This window comes from Triturus cristatus, chromosome 5_2 (genome assembly GCF_964204655.1).
Source record: "Triturus cristatus chromosome 5_2, aTriCri1.1, whole genome shotgun sequence".
Classification (NCBI taxonomy): domain Eukaryota; kingdom Metazoa; phylum Chordata; class Amphibia; order Caudata; family Salamandridae; genus Triturus; species Triturus cristatus.
The window spans coordinates 426088512-426115820 of NC_140588.1; the positions used below are offsets into that span (position 1 = coordinate 426088512).

General features: G+C 41.6%; 1 protein-coding gene across 1 annotated transcript in view; it reads left to right on the forward strand.

Annotated features, from left to right (window-relative positions):
• The window catches only part of SLC6A20 (solute carrier family 6 member 20), a 358737-nt gene extending 331665 nt beyond the window's left edge, over positions 1-27072 (forward strand). Inside the window, exons 9-11 of the mRNA XM_085607357.1 lie at positions 5187-5346; positions 17434-17599; positions 26355-27072. Coding sequence (XP_085463483.1) covers positions 5187-5346; positions 17434-17599; positions 26355-26507 — 479 coding nt within the window. The 3' untranslated portion in view covers positions 26508-27072. The remainder of the gene's footprint in view (positions 1-5186; positions 5347-17433; positions 17600-26354) is intronic.
• The last annotated feature ends 237 nt before the right edge of the window (positions 27073-27309 follow it).

Consider the following 27309-nt stretch of genomic DNA (forward strand, 5'->3'; position numbering starts at 1 on the left):
CAATTTTGACTAACCACAAGACTTTGAATTTTTATTAAGTCAATGAAATGTGATAAAGTTAAGCATGCACATTGGTCTTTATTTTGCTCTTTTTTTATCAGCAAATTACCTACAGGCTGGGAAGTAAGACAGGAAAAGCAGAAGTCTTGTGTCAGCAGGGAAAAGAAGAGACTATAGATCAGAATCATAACCGTACAATCCTCATCTTACAGTTTAAAGACAATATCTTACACACGGACTCAACAAGATCAATTAGATCAAGAGATTTTATTGACAGATGTTCCTTTAAAGAGGAAGAACTCTGCTTCATGAGTAAAAGATCTACATTACTGGGAAGGAAGTTCAGAAGAGGTGATAGAACTAAGCCACGTCACTCCTTGTGCCAGACATTTTGGAGTTTGAAAAACTATAGACTTTGTAAGCCACCAGAATCTATTGAACAATACGTAGACAATTGTATCTCATGAATTCAAAGCAGATCTACACATAGAAAGATAGTAGGACTATTAGGACCCTCCCCTATTCAGCCATGGTCAAGAATATTTAGGAGTTTACTGTTAAATTTTCTGAGTCACAGGGGACACAAATGACTGTTTTTCCAAGTTGGCACATTTGATTGCATTAACTGGGTAGCCCATAGCTACAGAGTTACTATGTTTATTTTAAAGAAATCATCTGTTTGCATGGACTTCTGGAGGTTATTAATACTGAAATAGGAACTCAGTTTATCTCAGACTTTCGGAACACTCTATGGATGTATGTCGTTACAACGCACACTTTTACAACGCATGCACTTACAACGCATTTTTTACAACGCAAAATCCATTACAACGCACTACACTTACAACGCATGACACTACAACGCATTTTTAAAAACTACCTTTACAACGCATACCATTACAACGCATAATAGTAAATTGCATTTAAGGAAAGTATTAGATAGTATAGGGGTAAAAATTACTTTTCTAACTCCAGGGGGTGCAACAGTAGGGTAAGTGTTGGATAGTATAGGGGTAAAAATTACTATTGTAACTCCAGGGGGTGCAACAGTAGGGTAAGTGTTGGATAGTATAGGGGTAAAAATTACTATTCTAACTCCAGGGGGTGCAACAGTAGGGTAAGTGTTGGATAGTATAGGGGTAAAAATTACTATTCTAACTCCAGGGGGTGCAACAGTAGGGTAAGTGTTGGATAGTATAGGGGTAAAAATTACTATTCTAACTTCAGGGGGTGCAACAGTAGGGTAAGTGTTGGATAGTATAGGGGTAAAAATTACTATTCTAACTCCAGGGGGTGCAACAGTAGGGTAAGTGTTGGATAGTATAGGGGTAAAAATTACTATTCTAACTCCAGGGAGTGCAACAGTAGGGTAAGTGTTGGATAGTATAGTGGTAAAAATTACTATTCTAACTCCAGGGGGTGCAACAGTAGGGTAAGTGTTGGATAGTATAGGGGTAAAAATTACTATTCTAACTCCAGGGGGTGCAACAGTAGGGTAAGTGTTGGATAGTATAGGGGTAAAAATTACTATTCTAACTCCAGGGGGTGCAACAGTGGGGTAAGTGTTGGATAGTGTAGTGTAATATTATGCGTTGTAATGGTAGGCGTTGTAATGGAATGCGTTGTAAAGGTAGTTTTTAAAAATGCGTTGTAGTGTCATGCATTGTAAGTGTAGTGCGTTGTAATGGATTTTGCGTTGTAAAAAATGCGTTGTAAGTGTAGTGTGTTGTAAAAGTTGCGTTGTAAAGGTTGTTCCCCCACTCTATTGAAATAACTGGGAACTGTTCATTTCAAATCATCTAGTTGAGATCCCCAGGCAGATGATCAGAGAGGCTGAACCAAGCAATCAAAACAATACTTGGGTGTTTTTGTCTCAGACCACCAAGAAGATTGGGTGGCTTGGATTCCTCTAGCTAAATTATCTTGTTACTAAATTCTGCATAGTTCATTACGATATTCCCTCATCTACTGCACCTAAATCATTCATACCAGTATCTAGCCAACTTGATTCAGACCAGTAGATCCACCTTCACTGCAGCCATTCTTAAAAGACTTATCAAGGATACGTGAGGCAGCAGTTTGGGAATTTATTACTTGCTAAATACACACATAAAAAGTTTACTCTGAATTATTCTGAGTGTGATTCAGTTTGGTTATGGACTGCAAAATTAGTCATACCTGGTTAACACCTACATTTTCTCAATGTTTTTTGGTCCCTTTCCCATTCCTAGGGGTGGTGGGAAAGTCAGTAGTTAAACCTTAGCTACCTGATTCTTGGAAAATCCATACAGTCTTCACGATAAAAGTGGCTAAGAGAATATGCGCAACTAGGACTCCCTGAATATGAGGTAGAAGCTAAGTTGTTGCACTACCTAATTGCCTGAAAGGGATATGCTGCATCTGAGTTAGCATGAAAAGAAGTCTCCTTTGTACATGCCCTTCACCTAATAAGAGAGTTCCATACATGCTTGTCACACAAGCCATGTTCTAAGTCAAAGGGGGATCTATTGCGGGGTTTGTAAGAAATAATAAGGAAAGTTTCTTTAGGGAAACAGGAGGAGACACCTTGATCTCCTGGGATTTACAAGACAGTAAGGAAAACAGTACATGAAACTAAGGGAGGGTAAGACAGTAGTGGCTAGGGCAGAGAGGGATAAGGCAAGACATTCAAGGCAGATTAAGCACATGACAATTCAGAGCAAAGTTCAGTGGAATGCAGATGTTTCCAGGGGAACTTAAGGAGGAGCAGAGGAAGTTGCCAGTTACCTCATAACTGCTTATTTGTATGGTATGTCAGCCTATAGTTCAACCACCGTATTCCCTCTGTCACATCTTGTTTGCTTTTCCCCTTACCTTCTCTGTTTCTTCCCCCTTTGAACCGTTGCCACTGCGTCTTTGCTCATCTTTGCTCCTCGGCTGTGTTGGATTCTTCTCACACTGCATGCTGCAGCCGGACAGCTTAGCAGCATACTGACTTGGCATTCTCCTGTCTCAGCATGCCCCAACACCACATGCCGATCTAATGCACAGTCCAAGTTCTCCAAGTTGTGGGATGGGTTACTAGTACTCCTTTTGCTCGTTACTGGCACTTCCTCTTGCGAGATCTGATAAGTCCTGGACTGAGTATTCTGTATGAGGGCGTCAGATTTTGATTGGTCGTTCTACTCATATTTGTCTATCCTTTACATAGGTTTTACTTGTCATAATGGGATGGTGAACTTTGATATAAAGATTATCAAAAATGATACCACAATCCGAAATTGCAACCAAAATCCAATGCAGTTTAATGTGGTCCATTGGAGTGGGACCTACACATACTCTGAGGCCAACCACTAATGCTGTGATGTATGATACAGGATGTTTGTTCACCCATGTAAACATTTATAGAGGACCTGAACTTAGAGCCAACTGACAAAATAGAGTAAAGTTTTTTTCTCTAAGTTGAAAGCTGTGACCAGGCATGGTTCCATATTGGTGGATATTTCTTTTTGACAGTGCCAGACTGGCATCAAACTTTGCACTCAAAAGCTCTGAATGGGAAAAAACAAAAATGTAGCCAGCAAAGGTGCATCTTTATTGTGTAAGCTAAGTGGATTCTCTCAGTCCTCCAGAGGTGGAATTTAGTATGACCAAGAAGTCCCTCTCACTCACCAAACTATGGGCCTCACAGAGTCAAATAAAAATCACAGCTATTGTGAGTACATTTACATTTACATTTGGGGAGAGTAGCTCCTCCATGTCTGAAATGCATGCAGGTGTCATGGAACATATTAACTGGCAGGTTTGGGCTAGAAGCGCCTTAAAGAACATGGAAAGTTTTGTTCAGAGAGGGTTTTTGGTCACTGTCAATTGGCTGCCTCTCCTGGGAAGGGAGTAGGTCAGGAATAATGTAATTTCTTCTGTGACAGAAGAGGCACAACTGAAGGGTAAGGATTAAAGTCGCCAGCAGACACAGGACATATTTATGAAGAAAATAGAACAACATCTCAAAAGTCATTTTAGTAACATATATAGGAAATAGAAATACAGCGCGGGCATGGATTGTATGTTCCTTGATTGCTTAAATAATGGGAGAAGGACTTTTCTAACTACATCCTAACATGAGTCAGTATATAGCTTTTAAATCAAAATTTTACATTCAAAAGCTGCTGCTTGTTAACAACACAGATGCAGAGCCTATGTTAGACTTTTGGTTGCAAGAAGACTTGCTGGGTTTCCCTTTTCCATCAGAGGCACGAGTATATTTTGTTACTGATTCAAGTAGTGTTATCAGTTTACTTTCCAGAGATAGAATTAGGCATTTGGCACAAGGGTATGAGAGGCAATATACTTCAAAGCGTAATTAAATATGTACAACAAGTTTTAAGTAAAAAGTGAGTCCACGTCGTTGCTTGTATTTCTAGAGTTGTATTTTATTTATGATGTCGGTGAGGTTCTATACAGCCAACGCGTTTCGCCCAAGCATGGGCTTCTTCAGGGCAGAGTAGGTGTAGGTTGGAGCACCTGTGGTTACAGACAGTAAGTCTAGTCTGTGCTGCAGCTGACAAGGTACGGGGTGGAGATACCTCTCTGTGAATTAACTGAGGTTATCCAAGATGGAGGAGAAAAAGGGTGATCTGCTTCCTTCGAATAAGCCCTTAGTGAGGATAAAGTTACTTGTAAATACGTGGTATTCCGGTTCGGGAAGCCTCAGCGCCCGTTCGTCATGGTTCGCGATCGGTGTGTGTCAATAGAATTAGGCATACCTACAGCTGTCATACCAAAACGTTTAAACTGACATTTAATGTACAAAAAGCGCTTTTGGTTTCACTTCTGGCATCCAGGCCTGTCATGGGCTGCTGCACAGCTCATGTGGCAGGTTTGATCCATATATAATAGGATAATGATTTCTATTCAGTCTCACATTTAACATTTGACTTTTATGCTTTAAATTATAGTAATAATTAATGTTTTTGCAAAAAACATTGTTATCCATGATTTATTCCTGTGGTGAATGGTGGTTGTTTAACCGGGGAAGACTCCGCTGGGTCTACACTCTAACAATCCTTTCCATACCAAAGATGTGAAAGAACTCAATAGATTATTTCAGCTGTAACATAAATTGTAACTGCACTTATAGAATCCATGTTTTCATAAACTAATCATAAATTCTAGACTAACACACTGGTTTGGTTTTGCTGTCCCAGGTATAGTGTGCTTTGTCAGCTGCATTATTGGAATCCTGTTCACTATGGAGTCTGGAAGCTACTGGTTTGATATATTTAACGACTACGCTGCGACCCTCGCCCTGCTGCTGATCGTGTTGGTTGAAACTGTTGCCATCTGCTACTTCTATGGAATAAAAAGGTACGGTCTGAACTATCATCTCCAATAGCTTTTTCCTACCAAGCTATGAATCGTGGTAGAGCTGATTGCTCAATTTCAGTAAGGTCCTGTGAAGGGGCGGCTCTTCCTTTAGGCAGCACAGGAATGTAAAGTGGCAAGGACAAGCACAATTCACACAATTCCAAGAGGCATTAGGTCTAAGTAAAGGAATAAGGGAAAGCTTGCAAATGAAGATTGACGGCAGGGATATTGCAGGAAGCGGAGGAACTAAAAGATCCATCATACAAAAGCAAACTAAGGAATTTTAGTAGACTGATATCTGCATTAAAAATGCTCTTCTGGGCCAAATACATTAGGCAAAGTTGAGTGAATAAACAACTACGGGTAGACAAAATAAATGAAATTAAATGTGTCAGGAAAAGCAATAACAGAGAAATGTTTGTGCATTAAAGTTTAATTTGTTTAAAGTTTCCCCACTGTTAGATCCTACATGGATTGGCCTGTAGCCCAATTGGACCCTTGACTTTCACTAAAGAGTTTTCAATGTTAGCTTCAACCGTACACATTTCCAACGATTCAGGCCCTTTCTGGCTTTTGATTCTGCAGCCTTTGGATTGTGACAGTGGGTATTTTAGGGAGTCCAGGGAAGAATGTATGGCCACAGTCCTGGAGAACCATTACCAGGACTCATAAGCTTCCATTGAGGTGGTTTTGAAGGCGAGGGAACCATGGAGAGTTGTAGGTTGCCATCGTTGACCATGTCAACCTTGTGTGCGATAGTAAGGTGTCAAATAAAATAACAACCCATCAAACATTGCACTCGCGCTTCCTTGCAATAACTGATTATAAAGTGGGCAAACCAATATTTGCTTTTTAGAACGGCAAAGCATTTGAGATGTGATAGCTCGTCCAAGACCCAGGACGAACAGCAGGTCGGATTCATAGAATATCCTTTGAAATCTCCCTAGGGTAACAGGCTAACCGCCCTCTAGATCCTGCAGTGTATGTTCTCATAGGCACTGGAATTGTGACTGAGGTTCCCCTGGGAACCAAGGTAGCACACAAAGGGTAGCAGCCAGATTGTGGTTTATATGCTGACCTGTCTCTGTAACCTGACGTGAAGATAATACATTGAGTAATATATTTCAACAAAGATGTCTAGCCTAGTGTACCATACTGTAAATATGGGATCCACAGAAATATGTTTCCCAGACTACCTTTTTCTGGATGGCATCATCTATTTATCGATATAGCACACAAATTACTAAGACATTAATATTTTCAATACAATACCGGCCATACGTTTTGATCAAGCAGATACATTTGTTATCAGAGTGAGCACAATATGCCTTATTTATGTCAAACACGTTGATGTAGGCAGGTCCTCAGTAGTAAGAACTACAAATCTGTAATACTATTTGAAATTTGACATACTTCTACCAATTCCCAGTGAACGTGCACCTGCATCATGTGTACAGTAACTTAAATGAATGCATGATGTCTTACCACCGTACTAGGGTGAGCAAGTTGACATAGGACATTTCCCATCACTTACCTGCTGAGAACAAGACTCATCAAGATGGTGCCAAAACAAAATATAGGCCTCCCAGCTACCAGGTAGCACTATATCCCTGAATGCAGAGTAATTCAGGCCTGAACATTTTGACCACCGAATGGTAATTCCTTTATGTTCCCAGAGTGTGTACTAGCTATCTCAGTGAGTATGGCAGGTTACTGCTCTTAATGAATAAGATTTATCAGCCTCAAGAGCATAGTGTATTTTGAGCAGTTCACAAGTGTGAGCTTGCAGTCACACCACTGATGGAAGAATGTATTTTTGGTTGTTATGTATAGTTAACTACACACACATAGTAGTATTATCTCCTTACGTGCTATTGTCACGTGATGCTGGATGGCACAATTGTTTGTTGCCCAGTGGCCTGGGTTGACGAGCATTATACTTTAACTGATTCCTAAAGGACTTGTTTCAATGGCAGAACAAATCTACAGCTACCTCCCATAAAGGTTGGCCTTTGCATATTACTGCCTTAGACTACATACATTGCAGGGAAAGTAGGGATATCCAGGTAGGAAGGTCCCTAAAATTCTGAGCAATTCCTTTTGACTACAAGGCTAAGATAGCTGGAGAGAAAATAAGTTAACCCTTATTGTAGTGATGAATGAGGTTTTATAATCAACTAAGTACCTCATCACACTCTTGTTTTTAACTGTGTAAAAGGGAGGAAAGAAAACGTTTAAAAATAAATTGACTCCCACTTAATACAGTTTTGCTCGATAAGAACCTATGTAGGACACATACATCTACAACCACTCACAGAAAAGAGATTAGTATGAGCCAGCCTAGCAATCTGTTTGCTCGAAAGGAGAGACTCAAGAAATGTCATTTTTGTTAACATGATCAGAGAAAAGTTATGTTTACAGAGCCCTCATAGCGTGTTTGAAACTTCTACTACCTCCAAAATAGCACAGCCCTTGGTCAGTAAAGCATCAAATAGAATCCGGCTGGTTTGCCTTTTGAGATGTCTGAGGTTGTCCCCAGGTTGTGGGCCATGTGAAATGAGCTGACATAGAACCTGTTTCTCAGAGCAACCATCTCAGTCCTGGTTCCCACCAAGCAGAAACATTATTTCATCCACTGGTATATATCTAGGTGATTGGTAATTTTTGTCTAAGCTTCCAAGACTTCTCCAGTTGGATTTAAATTTGGGTATCATTGGCTTACCTTTGAAATTGCACCTACGGGCCTTCCAGTACCTACACTCAGTGGTCATGCAGCTTTTGAACAGCAGTTGTAATAGACAGGCGTCGTGTAGCATCTGGATGCTTTTACTACCTCAAAGGAACCCTACAGGCTTCGATTGTGAAGGAAGGAGCATATCTACTTCAAGGTAGCCACCATATCAGATGAGTGGTCAAGAAGTATCAGAGTGGCTCGATGATCTTCCTCCAGTGATGAGTTCTTCTCTCATGTTGTCAGTATGGTTTTGATTGATTTGTTTAATCTGCCTGGAGTCCTAGTGATGCTTGTGGAGATGGTAGCTTTGCCCTGCATAAAGTAGTAATTTTCGTGACACCACTTTTTCCCGATTTTAATGGCATAAGGTGATTGAAATCAAATTCAGAGTGAATCAAGAACTGGCTACAAACATTATGGGCCTAGGTGCCCACATGGGTCCACATAAACTTACTAAGGGGAATATCATCAACAACCGGCGATAATTATCGCTAAGCGCACTTAGCGCTAGGATAATTATCGCCGACTATCACTTGTTTTTATCGCGGAAATAGCGCACTATCATCAACGCTTATCCCCAGAGCATTAAAAATAACCGAGTTAGCTGCCAAATGTGCAATTATCGTTGGGATTCCAGCGATAATCGCACAACGTTTGGCGCTACGTTGTTGATAGGGCAGGGCAGACTTAGCCATGATATCCACCTTCCATTGGATATCATGGCTAAGTCAAACTAAAAGCAGGCGTAAGGAAAGTAGCGATAACCGCGGTTAGCACTACTTTTCTTATCGCTATGCTTGTTAGTGTGCCCATTGATAATTGGAGAAATGTCGGTTAGCGACATTTCTCCAGTTATTTTGGGAAGGAACGCCCACTTTGCATCTCATTAGAGATGCAAAGCTGGGCGTTCAGGAAACAGGCGCTAAGGCATGGATTCACGTGTTAGTGTGTCCATGCTGATAGGGTGATAAAATTATCGCTGCTTTTCGTCCGAAAACGGACGCTAAAGCGGCGATAATTTTATCGCATCGCCTTGATGATATGCCCCTAAGTGTTGCTTATTTGCAGCACGGTGATTTTCAGTACCACAATTACATATTGTGTGACATTCTCTTTTCCATCATTTTTTACAGTTCTGCTAGTGCAGGTTGACACCAGCAAAAATAAATGTGTGTGGTTTCCATACCAAAAACATGAATATTGAATTTTCCTACAAAGAAAAATATTAAAATATTAGAAATATCCATGGAAACTAAGACTGTAGATGGTGGCTTATTTTAAAGGGTTTGTAGAATATATGGTAGTAGACAACTGGTGATTAGGAAGATGTGTCTAGAGTTCAGTATGCAATACCATCTTGTAACAAGCATTTGAAAAGCCAATAGGTCTAACATTTGTATTAGTGAAAGCAGTTGCTAAATGTATGGCAGTTTGTGTTTGTGTGGGCTTTTATAGAAGGGTGAGTTGCTCAATGCAAGGTTATGGGAGTGGGTACAAGTGGGTGAATGTGGAAGGTGAAGGAACTGCCTGCTTATGCTCTTTGTTTTGCTATACTGTCATCAAATACAATTTGTCCCTTTAAACACTACTGCGTCAAACCACATAGGAAGATTTACTGCTCTATACTTGAATGGTATCATTTCACATAGATAAAGCAAAGCCCTCTTATCGTTTAGCCCATACCATCTAATGGGCTTTCTCTTTCTCTTGCACTTCATGGTGCAGTGCCATAGGTCATTACTAGAGATCCCAGTTTCCTCAACAGGAACCCAAACATGTGCTGTCCATTGCTGACATCAGTAGTCACCAGAGTGCATCCCAGCATTCATCCCTTCTAGCCTTTTAAGAGTATCTGCTTGCAATGGTCACCGCCAGCCTTTTAAGAGCGTTTGATCTCCCTGCACCTCTGCCCTGTAGGCCATTGCAGGTGATCAATACATCAGTAATATAACAGATAAAACCTCAGCAGAAGAGGCATCGTTTTCACCTGAGAACCACAATAACAGAGTGTGTTCATGAATCAGTCATGCATTGGCATAGTATATGGACAGGAAGAAATATTTCACAGAGCAAGCTGCGTCGTGTACACCCAGTGCGACGTTAGCCCCGCAGAAGCAAACTCCTACACCGAAGGCACCAATGGAATATCAGCAAGCTCTGGAGAGAAAATACACGTGGACTGATCCAAAATGTGCATGACATTTCCATAATGCAATGGCTAAAAGGTACAGACCCAAGGCCCTCTCTGTAAATGTGCTTTGTATTGGAGACACGAGGTCTGTGTGACAGGTAAAGCTGTCTCTGGTGAGATGTAAAAAGGAAGGAAAGATGTGTTGAGCTCATCCTTAGAGTAATGTATAGTACATTGGATGTGGACAGTTCAACAAGTCACTTTGAAGTAATAAGCGAAGTTAACATGCAAGTTAGTGAATTCCCCTGAATACTAAGTACATTTATGTTGAGACATTCCGCAATGTATGGGGAAGCGCTCTTTTGAACTCTAGGAAATTCTTAGGTGAACGAAGCCCAGAGAACAAGGTAGCCAAGTCAAGATATCCACTGCAGAAAAAGTAGTACAGTCTGGGATAAGAATTTCATCCAGCAGTGGGGATGGTATTTTACCCCAGTGCTACAGAACATGTCACTTACTGGAAATTAGATCATTAGATATTGTTCAGCATACCATGCAACAGACTTTCAACAGAATATAAAGCATTTCATCATGTGAAAATTGGCTTTAGGTTTGGAAGAATTACATTTGGGTTGTCACCAACACCGGTCATGTTTTAAGATGACATGTTCCACATTTTAAAAGCTCTAGCCAATTTTACTTATTTTCAATTTTCACACATGAAAATATGACTAAGGACTGATAGACTTGTTTTTACAGTTTCTGTGGTTGAGGAGCATAACAATAAAAAATGAATCATGCCACTGATGTGTAGCCAGTGTGCTATACTTGGAGCCATACATATTGAGGGGATGTTGCATAAAGTCCAAATATTAAATGTCAGGAGCGGCGGTTAAGGTCAATGAATAAAGAACCATGCCACACCTCCCTATCTTATACGACTATTACTCACAAATCATTAAACAAGCTATTTATAAATAGAGTAGTCATTCTCAGTTTCATTTTATGTGTGGCAGCAATTAAAATAAATAATTCTGGCAGGCTGATGTTTGGATATTGTGCCTCCCTCAGAAACAACCTTCACTTATTTTGTGCTCCTTCCTTTTTCCTCTTTACCTTAACCACTCAATAATTGGTTATTTTCTGCTACTATCTGTATTCATGTCTAAAGTTCAAAACTGTCATTTTGGCAAAATAACCACCTCAGACCATGCACCAATATCTATTTATAAATCTTAGTGAATCTAGCCCTGCTTAATCTAAAGTTGAATACATCTCTTGTACATTATCAAGATGTGAAAAAGTACATTACATCCAAGATCTAATCAGTTTTGAAGATCAGTTGGCAAATAGTGTAACCTTTTAACACCATTTGGGATGCCGTTATGATCTTACGGAGAGGTACATTTTAGGGATACCATCTGCAAAAAAAGGAAATCCTTGCAGTAAGAGGTAGGCTTAACCAGAGCATTCTCGAAAAGGGAGTCGTTATTTGCACCACCTAAAAATCTGGTGATTTGCACAATCACCTGAAATCAGGCATGAATCTAGGCATTCTCTGAAAGGAAGACTGGTTAAGTATTCTCTAATACCAAGAAATAATTTTAGTCCATCTGTGAAAGAGTAGGAAAAATTTTGGCTCATAAAGTTTAAAAAAACAGACAACTTGAAGAGTTATTATATCTATTCGAAATATTAAATGTGTTAATGCTTTGACTAAGGAAACTATTAATGATGTCTACACTAAATAGTATGCACTGTTGCAGACAGAAGGCATTGCAGCTACTGAAGGTGAGATTGATGCTTATTTGATGTCTCCATAGGTTTTGTCATTAAAACCTGAGGATGTGGTGTAATGGCTCCTCTTCTGGAGATCCATATGCTGCCAGCAGTCTGTGCATCCCTGCGCTACAGTAATCAGCCCTCCGCAAGTTGCAGGTGGGGGCAGTAAATGGTAAACTACTCATGGGGTGGTAATAACCGCAGCAGGATAGGATAGGCTGTATCTGCAATAAACGAACAGTTTCAAAATGACACTGGTAGAATGTGGTTCACATTACCAAACACAAACACCAGAAAAGGAAGAAACAAGATTGATTTCAGCCTACAGGAAGAAAGGATTAAAAAAAAGTAGGGATTTGGAGGAGAATCAGCCGCAACTGACTTTAGGGAGTGCAAGAAGGAAATTATATACATTTTTAAAACAATTTTAGAAACGGGTGAAGAGTGGTTGGATGACATTGAATACAAACTGGAATGTATATAGACGAAATAACATGGATGAAATCTAAGGTGATGGACCACTGGGGAATGGTGGACTTATGGAAAGGGAGTTGCATACGCAGGCAGGCATTCGGGGTAAAATGATGGAAGCAATCTAGCACTGGCAGGGTGGGATGAACACTGGAAGAATTCTAAATGAGCATCAAACATCAGACTTGCATGGTGCCTAATCCTCCCTTTGGATAATGCAGTTACTGAGGAGATGTAATAATTTTCAATATGCATTTAGAACCTGCTGATTGGTAACACAACATCAGTCCTGTAAGAAAGTGTATAGAGGTCTATCTAAGTCCCCAGGCTCCTTTAAATATGATGGTGGTGGTCCCATCATAGTCATACTTGAGAACTCACAATTGAGAGATACAGTCCTCAAGAAAGCAACATGTTACAGCAGGATATCCAGGTTTATGGAAGTAGAAGCCTCCTTCCCCCAGTTCTCAGTGATGTTACTTATTCAAAGAGAAGTTGATTTTAAGAAGGGAGAAAGGAGCTAATAGATGTGATTATTGCCTCATCCCTTCAATGCTCAGCCAGCTCGAAGGACATCCCTGAAGGCAAGTGCTATGTGTTTACTCAAACTGAAGAAGTCAGGAATGCTGGGATGGGTTTAAGGCTAGTGAAGGAGCAAATGTCACAGAAAGGGAAGGCGTTGTGGGAGTTTGCTTCAGTAAAACAAAACAAAAAACAATGGCCCTGACACATAAGGAAGTGTTTCCCTATGAGTCAGAGCCATTGCTTGTTTTGACTGCCTGGAAGCACTGCCTCCCGATCAGTGACATCCATTGATGGTAGCCGCGGCTTAATTTATATGGAGCCACCGTCTCATCGACTCCTCTGCCCTGCCCAACTGGACTACAAGGTCAAAGGTTTTCAAAGGGGGAGCCAACTGAGACTCCACCCTCAGAAAAATGGCACTACCACCCCACCACCCTCCCCACACTTCTTAATCAGTAGGATTATAGCACATTTGGTTGATTTAAATGCGGCCCAGCGACTGGTCTTGAAACTGTATCCTGATGTGTTTTAGATCATGATGTTTTCCTGATAATATTTTTTTTTTACTCAACTTACCTAAACTTGCTCACATCCCCTTGATGAGAAATTTTATTTCTTCATTTTTAGCCATGCTGTATTATTTAGGTGTCAATACAATTTGTTGGAGTCTCATGAATTGTGAAATTTGTAACTGGTCTTTCAATGAGCCACTGCGAAAACTACAGTAGTGCAGTAAACTTGTAAAAAATGTTGGTCCATTTCTTATTGAATAACTTACTTTAGCATCCCATACCAAGAGTTTTTCAGCAGACCTTGTATTCAGTAAGAAAAGGATGCCGCAGTGAGACGCCCTATGTGCTTATGAGTGGGAAAGTTTTATCTGAGAATTGCCAATTGGATGTCAGTATTACAGAATGATTGCTTTACTGTGGAGTATGTTGCAGGGAGCTCATCCAGCCATGCAGGTATTGGGTGTAAAAATGAAAGCCAGGTGACCGGATGAGCTGTGCTAGAGGGTGAACCAAACAACTGAACAAGATGGGGACCCTGTGAACAGACCTATTGAATTTCACGACAAGGGATAAAAGTGAGAAGAGAAGTGAATGAGTAGGACTGCTTGAGCTCGCTTTCTAGAAAATATTGCACTGAATCAAATACCTTGGATAAGTGACCTGAGCTCTTTGGCGATGTGATAACTACATCCAAGTTACTCCGAGGGAGTTTTAGAAGGATTGTACCCTTGCAAGTAATACAGTAGTTGAGTATGTCTCACCTGAGTTGATTAACTGTGGGGAAATGTGCATATGTAGTGAATGTAAAAGATGTGCCTGGGAAGATTGCATGCGCTCACTTGGCCCTTCTTTGTTCACAACCCGGAAATTAACACCATGTCTAATGCAAAATATCCTAACATTAGGATAAAAAAAGAAACACTGAAGTTGCCTAAAAAGGAAATATGGCTGGCCAATTAGGCAAACAATGGGTGAAAGAGCCAGAAGGTATTTAGTTTGGTGCGATCCCTGACAATGTTCACACTCTGTCTCCCCATAGTCCGGTCTGATGGAACTCTCTTTCAGGGTTTTGCCAAGTGATGGTACATGAATATTAAAGAGCCTTTCGAGGAAGAGAAAGCAGGCTATATAACATTAGGGCATGGAAGAAGATGGCGACTGTGCAACAGCGTGGTCTTAAATGGCACAGTGAATCTGATGATGCAGAGTATGGATCCCCAGCATGGGGACACACTCCAAACACTCACTTGCAACTGTTCCCCTCCTCCGAGACGTCTACGATTTTTCCCCACTTAATAACAGCCCTTTCCAGCAATATAAACCGTTCTGCACATTGTATACGCATTGGCCAATAACTCCAACAGTAAAGAGTATGGGGCATATCAGCAACAACCGGCGATAATTATCACTAAGCGCACTTAGCGCTAGGATAATTGTGCCGGCTAGTCTGGATTTTTATCGCTGAGATAGCGTGCTATTAGCAACGCTTATCTCAAAAGCGATAAAAATCCTAGCGCTAACTGCCAAAAGTGTGATTATCGCTGGAAACCCAGCGATAATCCCACGAAGTTTGGCGATAGCTTGCTGATAGGGCCTCACATACTTAGCCATGATATCCACCTACCATAGGATATCATGGCTAAGTCAGTTTCAAAGCAGGCGTAAGGAAAGTAGCGATAACAGAGGCTATCGCTACTTTTCTTGTCGCTATGCTGCTTTGCGTGAGGCTTGATAATAGGAGAAATGTCGCTTAGCGACATTTCTCCCGTTATCCTGGGGAGGAACGCTCACTTTGCATCTCATTAGAGATGCAAAGAAGAGCGTTAAGGGAAATGGAGATAAGGCAAGGTTTCACGCGATAGCATGACCTTGCAGATAAGGCGATAAAATTATCGCCGCTTTTTGTCCGAAAACGGACGCAAAAGCGGCGATAATTTTTTAACGCCTGCTTGCTGATATGCCCCCATGTTCCCCCCTTCTCTGTGTTAGTATACACTTCTTCGCAGTACGGTTATGGGGTGGAGGAAGAACATCTAGAAGTTTACTTCTCCAAATAAAGGTACCTTTACCTCTCTCGAAGGCTTTCAGTCTCTGTGCCAGAGTTTGGATAAGAGATCAAAGGGGCATATTATCAAGAAACGGCGTTAAAATTATCGCCGCTTTAGCGGCAGAAAACTGCCGCTAAAGCGGCGATAATGGGCTTGATAATATGCCCTGGAGAATTCCCATAGAAGCCCATGTTCTGGTGTCAACATGGGCTTCTATGGGAATTCTCTACAGCATATTATCAAGCCCATTATCGCCGCTTTAGCGACCGTTTTCTGCCGCTAAAGCAGCGATAATTTTAACGCCGTGCTTGATAATATGCCCCAAAGTGTGTTAACAGGGGGGCCTGCTCCATAGCTCCCATCCTCTGATTCTCTCAGAATACCCCACAACTCTGGGAAAGGCTCCAAAGTGCCATCCTCTCCTTTGATTTACTCAAAAACATTATCAGTGGACGCAGACATTCTTCTCAAGGAGGTCCTGAAAATCCCAACCAACCTCTTATTTATAGTTCTGCTCTTCCTGGTCGCCTGGACTGCTTTGACCCATCAGGAGTCACTAGCACCCTGCCATCTCCCTATCACGTTTTGATAAAGCTGTCGACTGACACCAGAGCCCATGTTTGGAAAGAGGCCAGTCTAGGTGGACTGCCATTCTCCTTTCCTTCAAAATGCTGGCATTGCTCAAGACAGCCCCAGCCTGCTCAGGAGCTGGGGGAAAATAAACTAGAACCTGCCACAGTCTGTCCTCATCGTCCACCTTTAGGAAAAGAGACAGAGAGCTAATGACACCAGAATTCATTCCAGCCAGTAATCCCACCACAAGACTTGGACCTCAACCTGCACTGGCGGGACCTTTAGTTAGAAGATGACGAAACGGGGGGTATGTCAAGATAGGTGCAATTCCTTTCAAAATAAGGTAGTGTGTATGTGTTAAGAGCCAAGACGTATTCAAATGTTTTAGCTGTCCTCTCTGACCGCAGTGGCAACAAAGGGAAACTGCCCAGGCCATATCCAAAACAATGCCATCAACATCTTCTCCAAGCTAGGCTGGAGTCCTGATGTCAAAGGTGGTGACTTTGGTATCTGGAGGTCACTGGGAAAAGGATGCGGATGAGAATTCGAGTTTCAGAGTGCCCAGGGAAATACAGCAGGTGTGTTAGAATGTTTGATTGTGAAGCTTGGGTCTTTCGAAGTCAGCGTGGTGATTTCGTGTTGCAGTGGGATATCATAGAAGAAGACACCCTAAAGTATTGTCATGAAGTGGATGAAATCTGTACACAATTTCTTGGTATTTTTGTTAAAAGCTGTTAAGGTTGGAGTCATGTTGTGGGTCTATGCCAAAAAAGATCCTGTAGTAAGTGTGATGTAAAACAGAGAACTGGAATATAAACAAGCATTGGCATAGCCAATAGGTCTCGCCTTTAGGACCTGACAAGTGTTTAGCCATGCAACAGTTGCATAACTAAATACTTATAAGGTCCCAAAAGCGAGACCTATTGGCTATGCAAAGCGGCCGCGAAAGTTAAAGTGATCGCGATCACGATCAAACATCAAAGCGGCTGTGAAACCGAAAGTAATGGCGGTAAAGCGCGGCGCGCGCGCGCCCGCGCACATTCATTGTAGCTCTAGGCTGGCCTGGTAGCACTTTTTGGAGCCCTCTCAATAAGTCTCGCCAGACCAGCGCATGCGCTGGGTCAGGCGAGACCTAAAAAACAAGAGCGGCTGGAGAGTGAAAGTTGGGGATCCAGTTGATGGCAGTCTGAACCGGCCACATAGGAAGAAGACCCTTGTGTGGCACAAAAGATGTATCGACAGCGATGCGCACAATGGCACAATCACAGCCAGAACAAATAACAATTAACTAAATCATTTGTGTTTTAACAGGTTTGAAAAGGATCTTCAGGCAATGATTGGGCACAAGCCAAGCTGGTACTGGAAAATTATGTGGTGCTTTACCAGCCCTCTGGTTATCATAAGTCTCTTCATATTCTACATCACAGACTACATCCGCAAAGGAACCCTGCAGTACCACGCTTGGGATGCTACCGAGGTGCTTTGAAATGTGTTTTTTTTACACTATGAGAAATGTTTTCAAAAGATCTGATGTATAGCTCTATTAGGTTGTATCCTGTGTTGTCTTTTTTCAGCTCTAGGCATAGCTGATGAAACCACCCTGGTGTTTTGCTTCTACCACAACATTGCCTTTGAGTGGCCTTAGAACAGGGAGTCAAGACAGGGCCCATTTGTCAGCTCTTAATAATAATAATGACAATTCCTATTTGTAAAGTGCAAACATATCACCCTTGAGGGTTTCAAGTCGCTGGAGCCATCGGGAGATTAAGTGAGCTATTGCCTAGAGTCACATGAAGCTGAGCTGAGCTGCCGCCGTCGCTTGAACTGTGAGCCGCAGGCTTCGGAGTCAGCCGCTCTGGCCGCTGCGCCACACCTCTCCTTAACTGTGAGTGTATGTCTGTAATTGGACATTAAATAATATCAGCGCTTGTTCAGGGTTTGGAATAATAATGCACAAAAATCCAGTATCATGCAGATATTGAGCACGTGGGAGAGGGCCTGGTGGTGCTTGTGGTGCAGACAGTGCAAGGGCGGTGTCCTGTATGACTGGGGACAGAGCGGCCTGCTCCCCCTGTGCTGTTGTCTGGGTGGGTGGGCGCACTGTCGACCCTGGGATTTTGCCTCTTACCATGGACTATGCTGCCTCAAGCTGGCGAATGATCTCACACTCACAATTGTTTCTGTGGGGTGGGAAGGAATGGAGGTTTGCATGGTGGTCGTCTGGATGCAATCAGGGGCCATGGCAGGACTGCCGTAGACCTCTTCCTCTGTCCCGGAACATTTGGTGCTTGTGCAGTATTTTTCTCTGGGCAGTGCTTACTTTGAAAAATAACAAATGCTGGGGCCCCATGCTTTGTCCTGAAGCCACGCCCATCGCTATCAAATGTCGGGGTTGCTAAATACCAAGGCTGCCTAGTTGTGATTTCACCTTATGCCTGATTCATTCACCTTATCCCCTCCGTGCCCTTTTAGCTCACTCTTTGAGGTCCTGCTTTGTCTCGTAGTAACAATTTTTCCATCTTTCTCTTCCAGTCAGAAGCCGGCTAGTACTATCAAGGGAGGGCCTTTCCGCCCTTGAGATTACAATGCACGGTTTCTGACATGGTTTCCATGCCGGTCTGTCCGACATGGAAATCATGTCAGAAAGCGTGCTTGTGGGCCCACGGCAGGGCCCCCTTTGACGCATGGCCTCCGGTTGGAGTCAGAGGAGGCACCTATGGTGCCCCCCTGTTGATCCCTGCACCTTGTAGCAGGCACCTTGAGGTGCCTGCCACGGGGTGCAGGAATGAACCGCACCTCCCACTATGGGAGCATGCATTATGGCCAGTTTACGGCCGTAATGCTTGCTCCCATAGTGAAATGTAGGAATGCAACCGAACAGTGTTCGTTCACATCCTAATGAGGGTGTCGGTCGGTCCCAGGACCGAGTCTGTGTTGGAATTCCGCCCGACATTGAAATCAGGCCCTAAATGTGAAAGAAGATGACAGCCTATGCAAGGTATCTAGTGTTGACGTAAGAGTATGTCTGAAAAAAAGTATTGCGTGTATACTTATATCATGATTATAGGTATTGTACTAAGTAGTTTTGTTCCGGTTTTGTAGCAATACCTGGAAAAATGAATTTAGACACAAACTTGAAATAAAATGTCCGGACATTTTATACAAATTTCAAAACTGGTAGGCTGTCAATAGGCACAAAATATTGAAAATGCCACAAAAGCGACAAATCTTGTAAGCTATGTGGCTGTCTACTGCAAGACATGCTGCATGTTTTGTTCGTATTCTTGGAGCTGGTTGCATCTCCAGACTGATAGTTCTGCTGTTCAAAAAGCATGATATATATGTACTCTATTTAACTCTATTGTTTTCCTGTACATGGCGGATACTGTAGCTATTTACTGTAGATTATATCATTTTATAAAGCAACTCATTTTACATTTTGTATTTAGTTAATTAAATTATATATACATTTTGTGATAATGATAATGTTAGTAATTGTGTTAATAATGTACACCCAAGATTTATGCTATTGCACCTACTTTTGTGGACATCGGTGTAAATAAATAAATAATGAACCAATGAGGACCAAATTTTCCTGCAGTAAACGGACCCAAATCTTTGATAGGGGCTGTTTTTCAGAAGTCATGTCGGTTACTTGTGGGGTCCTGCAAGGGGCCTCACTTAGTCTGACACTTTTTAGTATATATCTGCAACCACTGGCGGACATTATAACTCCCTATGGGATCTCTATAGTTTCCTACGCGGACGACACGCAGCTGTTCTTCTCCCTTGCTCCAGCCTCGGATACCTCTCCATCCATACTTGAACCTTGTGTGGAGCAGGGGGCCAGCGGAATGAACAAGTCCCGCCTTAAGCTCAATGGAGCTAAAACAGAACTTATGATCCTGGGAAACAACTCTGCCACTCAACAAGTTCTAAATGAAAGCCCAGGCCATCGAAATTTCAGTTAGTTGCTTTGAATTGTTCAGGATGCTGCACAAATCCTGCCTCTGTTCCCACAGAATTCTAGACAGGTAATGGTATAGGCCCTTATTATCTCGTATTTAGACTAAGGTAACTCATTAAACCTAGGATCCCCTAAAGGAGTGACATGCAAACTTTAAGTCGTGCAAAATGCGGCCGCACGTTCGTTACTTGAGATCCCAAGATCGCATTAGGTTAGTCAGGGTTCGATAGACCTGCACTGGCTTCCCATTTTGCAAATAATAGAATTTAAGTCACTGGATTTCCCATCCCGCTCTGCAGGCACAAGGCCTGCCTATTCTACGCCAATTTGCTTGCCTCTACATCCCTAGTAGGTCTCTTTGATCCTCAAATCTCTATCTGGCTATGGTCCCCAGGGTCAAACGAGCCAGAAGTGGAGGAAGATCTTTCAGGTTAAGTTTAGCCAAGCTGTGGAACTCTCTACCCCTTGCTATGCGAGCAACAGCTAATGAACCAAACTTTCGAAAAGCCCTCAAAACTTGGCTTTTCAAATAGGCATCTTCCCTTATTGCCACCCCGTTCAGTAAGGTCCACCTCTTCGAAATAGCCCTGGGATGCCTTCGGGCTGCCATACGTTCTACAAATCGTATAGTATAGTATAGTACTTTGATGCCCATCATTCTTCAAACATTTTGTCTATATGATACTTTAATGTCTGTCTGCTACTTTGATGATTCAATGGCTCTAGGGATGAAGGTTTGCCGTGGTATTAAGCTGCTGTCCAAGGACTATTTGATGCAAGCAAACCGATGAATATGCAGCACCTTAGAACTCACCCAGTTACTGCATATTTATGGAAGTGTGGGCAGTCCACCAATTTGTTGCAGAGCTACTTTGGAGTATTTCTGGGAAGCATCTTTGGTAGCCTATCTCTAACTGTCTCGGTCTCTACATAGATCTGAGCAGAGCTGCAGGTAGCATCTCTCTAGTGATGTGATCAGTGGTAACACATCCTCTGTCTTCTGCTTGTTATAGAGCTCCTTTTGCATCCCAACATTGCTTCTTCTCCTTCAAAGCTACTCTTGGTCATCCGGTCTAACTCCAAATCCCAATGTCCTCTTTTGCATTGTTACTTCTATGTCACCAATCTAGTACTACATCTCGAGATTTGTGTCCCTCGGGAACTTAAGCATGCACTTGGTTGCATGGAAATCAGGCTTTCCTCTCAAAAACACCCCCACTTAAAAAAAACAACTACGTTTTACGTCAGAACTTTAGTCATGAACTTGAAGAAAACAAATGCAGAAAGGGAATTTGGATGGGTTAACACTCATCATCTATTGCTTGAAAACAACGTCATTCACATTTCAGATCAGCCCAGAGGAGTATTTATTTTTCACTTCCATTGAGGCATCCAACAGTGAACTTCAACAAAGCATTTTATTGCTTACTGGTAGTCCACTTAAATTAGTTTTTTTGTGTCAATTTGAAGCAGCAGCTACTACAAATAGAATACAACAGTAATTATAATATTGAATAACAAATAACTGAAAAGCTAGACAACACACATCAATAAGAATTAGAAAAAACTGTGTGAAAGAAGAAAGACAGGGAAAATTAAGATAAGGGAATATAGAAAAGGTAGACTAAGTACTGACATAATAAAACACAACTACTGAATAACTGCCATGTTTTCTAAATAGATACAATTCAAAAGCAATAGAACGTATTTGATGATAAATAATTTAAATAGCACCTTGCCCAAAAGACATGAATATATAATAATCAACAATAAACATTTATCAGTCAAGAGGGTTTGACAACATGCCATTCATTGATCATTTCATGATTATGATGTGCTGGAGAACATAACAAATCTTTTTTAATTGCTATCTATAGGGAAAACTGTATTATTTTATGATTAAATAAAATACCATTCCACAATGCAGTATTGCATTATTTTCCTATTTGAGAGTTATTTGTTGAATAACAAAAGTGATAAATATATATCAGCTATTTTACCTTTTACTGGAAGAGTATGCCAGTCTTCAGCTAGTCCCCCCAAAATGACAATCCTTAATGAGAAGTGAACTTTAGATTTTAAAACAGAATGTATCTGTTTCCAAATTTGAACCCAATATAGATTAACCAATCACAAATCATGTGGACGAGATTTCCAAAATGAGATGATGGGAAGCAATACTGCTCAGATATACAGACATCCATTTTTGAGGGGATAATGGAGTAGAAAATATCTTTTACAGAAGTACAATGTTTGTGAGATGTTTGCAGCCAGGGAAGTATATTGATTTTTCTTTAATATTCTTCCACAGCAGAAGAGACCAACTAATAATGCAATTTTTTCCCATTCTAATTCAATTTTCTGTTGGCCTTCAATGATGAGCATGGAGTATTCATTGGAATGTTATTATATGCCGAGTGCAAGTCCACAAATACCACATATAAGGCTTTTTTCCTTAGTACTTCTATATTTCTGAAGGAGTAGGAAAAATCTAACTACCTGATTTAGCGTGCTTGTTTTCTTTCTAAAGCTAACTTGGCAGTGAGACACAATCTTTCTATTCTCAGCCCAATTTTTTACTCTTAAGTGTAAGATACATTAAGAAATGTTTTGAATATGGTCCAAAATGATAGGTGGACGGATTATTTCAATCTTCTTTTGTGTGTAAAGGCACAATTTCCACATCAAGCTAAGTTGATGGAATAGATGCTCCACTTAATATTGCCTTACCCAAGCATACAATATATTTTCCCCATAACACAGGGTTGAATGTATATACGTCTGCTGGAATTTTTATCTGGAGTGAGTTATTTGTCCCTTGCTTGTGTAGTTTTCTTTAGTGAGAATGGTACTTTCACTTACTGTGGCTACAGCATTTATATCCCCCACCCTGATGTTGTAGAAGAGCGTAATGAAAAGTGCACCTACCAGCAATCTTCTAAAATATGTACTTCTGGGCCCGGCGGTCGCATGAAAGTTACAATGGGATATAATACTACAGAATGTTTTGGTGTTTTTAGATCCCACTGCTCTCAACAGATCCTGCCATCTATTATGTTTCCACATCACCTTTTTTACCTTTCACTAGAGTTTTATGTTGCTGCCTTTTGCATTTGCTGTCCTCCTTAACATTGCTATTAATGGCTATCAGTAGTGCTGTGTTTGCTGATCTACAGTCTTTCTCAAATCAATGTTTTTTCTTGGCACCTACAGGTTTGCTTAAAAGGAAGGCAAGACATTCTGACACACACAATTATGCAGCAAATGTGAACTGTATGAATGTATCCCTTCCTGCACAAAAACAATCATGGGTGTGATGCAGGCACCCTTCCCATGGTGCAAAGGGGTCTGCATCGGTGCTAGGCAGCCTCAAGTGCACCAGTGCAGAGAGAGAGCTGAAGAGCTCCATATCTTAGTAGACTTGGCGTTCTTCAGCTCTAACCCGTGCTTGCTGCCCTGTGTTGCATGAACTTTTGATAAATATGCTGCTTAATGTTTGCTAAAATATGTTTAGAAATATTCTCAGGTGATTCTTATCTTCTATGAACAAAACTGATGATAAAATCTCCATCTCCATCGTTATGAGTATCTCAGTTGTTGTAGACTGAAGTATCAGAAGGTGCCTCTTCACCACAGATGCACTAAGCAGTCATTCCGCTTGTCAGGGCTATCCTGCTCGGCAGTGTTAGGATAATCAACCCTGAAAAGAATGACCTTGAATCAGTGGAGGACACCAGGAACAAAAGGTGGTGAGGGGGGTGGGGGGAGTGCGGGGGAGAGTTGCTCCTGCTGGCTGTTTCCTGGGTCCCAGCAGTCCCTGGGACAAACTCCCAGCCAATACCTTTACTGCAGAGCAGCGCAGGGATTGGTCTGAGTAGGCGGAAAAGACGCCCTGCTCAGACCAAGCAGTCCGTGGGGGTTTCTCCAGCCCGGCTGCTGAATGCAGCTGGGCTGGAGAAATCTAAGTGTGCATGTGTGTTTTGGTCGGCCTGAGACGGTGAGCCAAACACACATGAACACTTAGGGAGTGCACAAGCATTCCTTATCCACCCACCCATGTCCTGTCTCTGCATGCACAAGCTGGCAAATGGAAAATAAAACGATGCTAGAGCTTTGTTTTATTTTTCCTTTGCTGGCTCTGCACCAGGCAGGGGGGCAAAGCTCCTCCGCCATTGCGGAGTAGCCGCCACTGCCTTGAATAGAATTCAATTAGGTCTAATGAACCTAACCTTGTGCAATATAATCCTATGCTTGTGTAAAGTGCTCTAATGCTATCGGGCCATCTTTGTTATATATAAAAAATAGTCCTTACTGGGGCCAAGAGAATTCAGAGCACTTTACATAGGACAAAGCACAGGTTAGCACATCAATGACATGAGCACTAAGAGGCACTGAGAGTCTTCCCTTTTCTGAAGTGCAAAAAGTGAAACCAGGGCCAGGCTGAACACTTGTATAAGGGGGCAGCTTTATTGGGAGCCAGTGTCCATGCTTTTCATCATCACTAGATGTCTCAGAAGACAGAAGGCCTTTTGGCAAGACCCCAATAAAACTTCCCCAAAAACAGAATACTTGCTCTGCCAAATTAATGGACATGCATGCCACCGATTATAATAATAATATTCATGTCCACTAACAAGAGACAAATATCTCGGTAGTCAAACACTGAGAATATGTCTGTGGGTATCGGCAAAATGTTTTAGATAGAAAAAAAGTTTCTGATTAAATTAACTGCAATTGGAATCTGTACAACCATACTGAGCTGTAGCTTGGAAGTTTTTAGGCGTGAGCTAAATGTAAATTACACAAACATGGTTAGAAATAGAGAAAATTCTTGACATTTCTCAAAATTTGAGACCACATGATTTACCATAATTTTTGCCCCTGGGAGACTGGTTTGTGCAGAAAATGTCTTGCTATGATCATTATCTACTCAAACCAGTCTCATACCAGTGTTTCGCTTTACTTGTCGACATGTAGTATGCCCTTGCATGGCAAAAGTCATGGGTGGTACTGACAAAGCACATTTAACAGTAAAGTGTATTTTTACATAATTTTGAGAATTTTCCACAGTTTGACACACCTCTAGAATTCATACCCAGTGAAAGGTTGTTACAACCAAACATGTAGTCTCGTAGGTTACAAAAGATGTAGGTTTATTAGGTTCAGATCAGGTTTCAAGTAAATAAAGTAAAACAGCTAAAGCCCCACCAGGAGCAGCATCCTCAGCTCTCACTCCAACCGTCCTCTCATCCAAGCACAAGCACTCTCAGTATTCCAACCATGCAATGACCTCACTCAGGGGCACATCAGCTAGGACCGCTAAGCGCTCTTAGTGCGAGGATAATTATCGCCGGCTATCGCTGGATTTTATCGCTGAGATAGCGCGCTATCAGCGACGCTTATCTCCAAAGCGATAAAATTCCAAGCGCAAGCTGCCAAATGTGGGATTCAGCGATAATCACACAACGTTTGGCAATAGTTTAATGATAGGGCAGGGCAGACTTAGCCATTATATCTACCTTCCATTGGATTACGCCTGCTTTCAGTCTGACTTAATAGCTAAGTCAGACTGAAAGCAGGCGTAAGGAAAGTAGCGATAACCGCCGTTAGCGCTACTTTTCTTATCGCTACGCAGGTTAGCGTGCAGCTTGCTGATAGGAGAAAGGCCTGTTAGCGACATTTCTCACATTCTTTTGGGGAGGAACGCCCACTTTGCATCTCATTTGCGATGCAAAGATGGGCGTTGAGGAAACGAGCGCAAAGGCATTGAAACACGCGCTAGCATGTCTTTGCTGATAGGGTGATAAAATGATCGCCGCTTTTCATCCGAAAACGGACGCTAAAGCTGAAGGCCTTGATGATATGCCCCTCACTGACTGAGCAGCATGGAACATCAAATCTGTGGGTAGAATGCATAAGATAGCAGAAGGGCACAACAGAGGTATAGTTGGTTTGCACTTATGCTGTGTCTTTTGTACTACACGTCATGTTGCAGAGTATTTTTGGCTAAGATTATGCTTCACAGCTCTAACCAGACACTAGTTATCATCTTGTTCGTCATTTTCATGACTACACTTTTATAATCTAAGAATAAAGTGGGCATTTAAGATTCAAAGATTGTGACCACCTACTATGGTATTGTTGTAGAGCATCTAATTATCTAGCAGCTTGCCTTAATTAAGCAATTATTGGATTTTGGCCTCCAATATCAGTCAGTCTTGTGCATTTCATCCCAGAAAACTAATTGTTAATTTCTCTTTTGCAGGGTCGACTGGTGACAAAGGATTATCCCACTGAAGCACTTGTAGTTATAGGGTTGCTGGTGGCCTCCTCGATTGCATGCATACCTGTGGCAGCAATAGTTACATTCATTAGAACTAGACTAAAGAGACAGGTATCTCCTGATCTAAGACTGTAAAACATTCCTCTGGCCCCTGCGCATCAATATTTCTATGTACAAAGCCGCTGTCGTATTTAAAAGAAATGTACAGGTCAATAGAGATGTTCATGGACAACCCAACTACCATGTATGTAGAGCCAAGGACATACAACAAATCATGAACACAAGATGAATCTTCATATGGACAGTCTAGCCAATTGGCCAATACAATGACCACAAATAGAATGCCATGCATGCATGAGGTGCAAAGAAGCAATAGAAAATCCGAAAAATTCTAATAAGTCGGATCCAGTTTTTGTATTTTTACAGTGCTATTTCATAGTTTAAGTGCATATTTTTTGCAAGTAAAATAAATGCATATCTGCTTTAATTTCATGACTGATCAAGTTTGGCTTCTACGATCAAATGTTCGACTTTCTGAGTGCTGATTATTCTGTTAAGCTAAAGAAATCCAGCTTGCAATAGGGTTGGGATTGCACGTAAGTGTGGAAAGTCCCAAGCACATGACCTTTAAAACAAAGTTGTGTCAATAGAAAATACCAATAATATTCCTGCCGCCATAATAAAATATATTCTTACATTACAACATGCATTTTCAACTTTGTTGCACTAGGATCTGCCATGTGGGTAGATTTTAAACAGACTTGTAATGTAGGGGGCGGGAAAATGGATATTCTCATGGGAATGCAAGTGAAATTGGCATTGCAAATGTGACAAACGCAGCTGTAACTTAGTTCTTAATCACAAACATTTGCTATGAGTTTTTTCTGCAATCATTGGCAACTAGTGTGCAATGGTTTGCCGAACGCTCGCAGGCAGT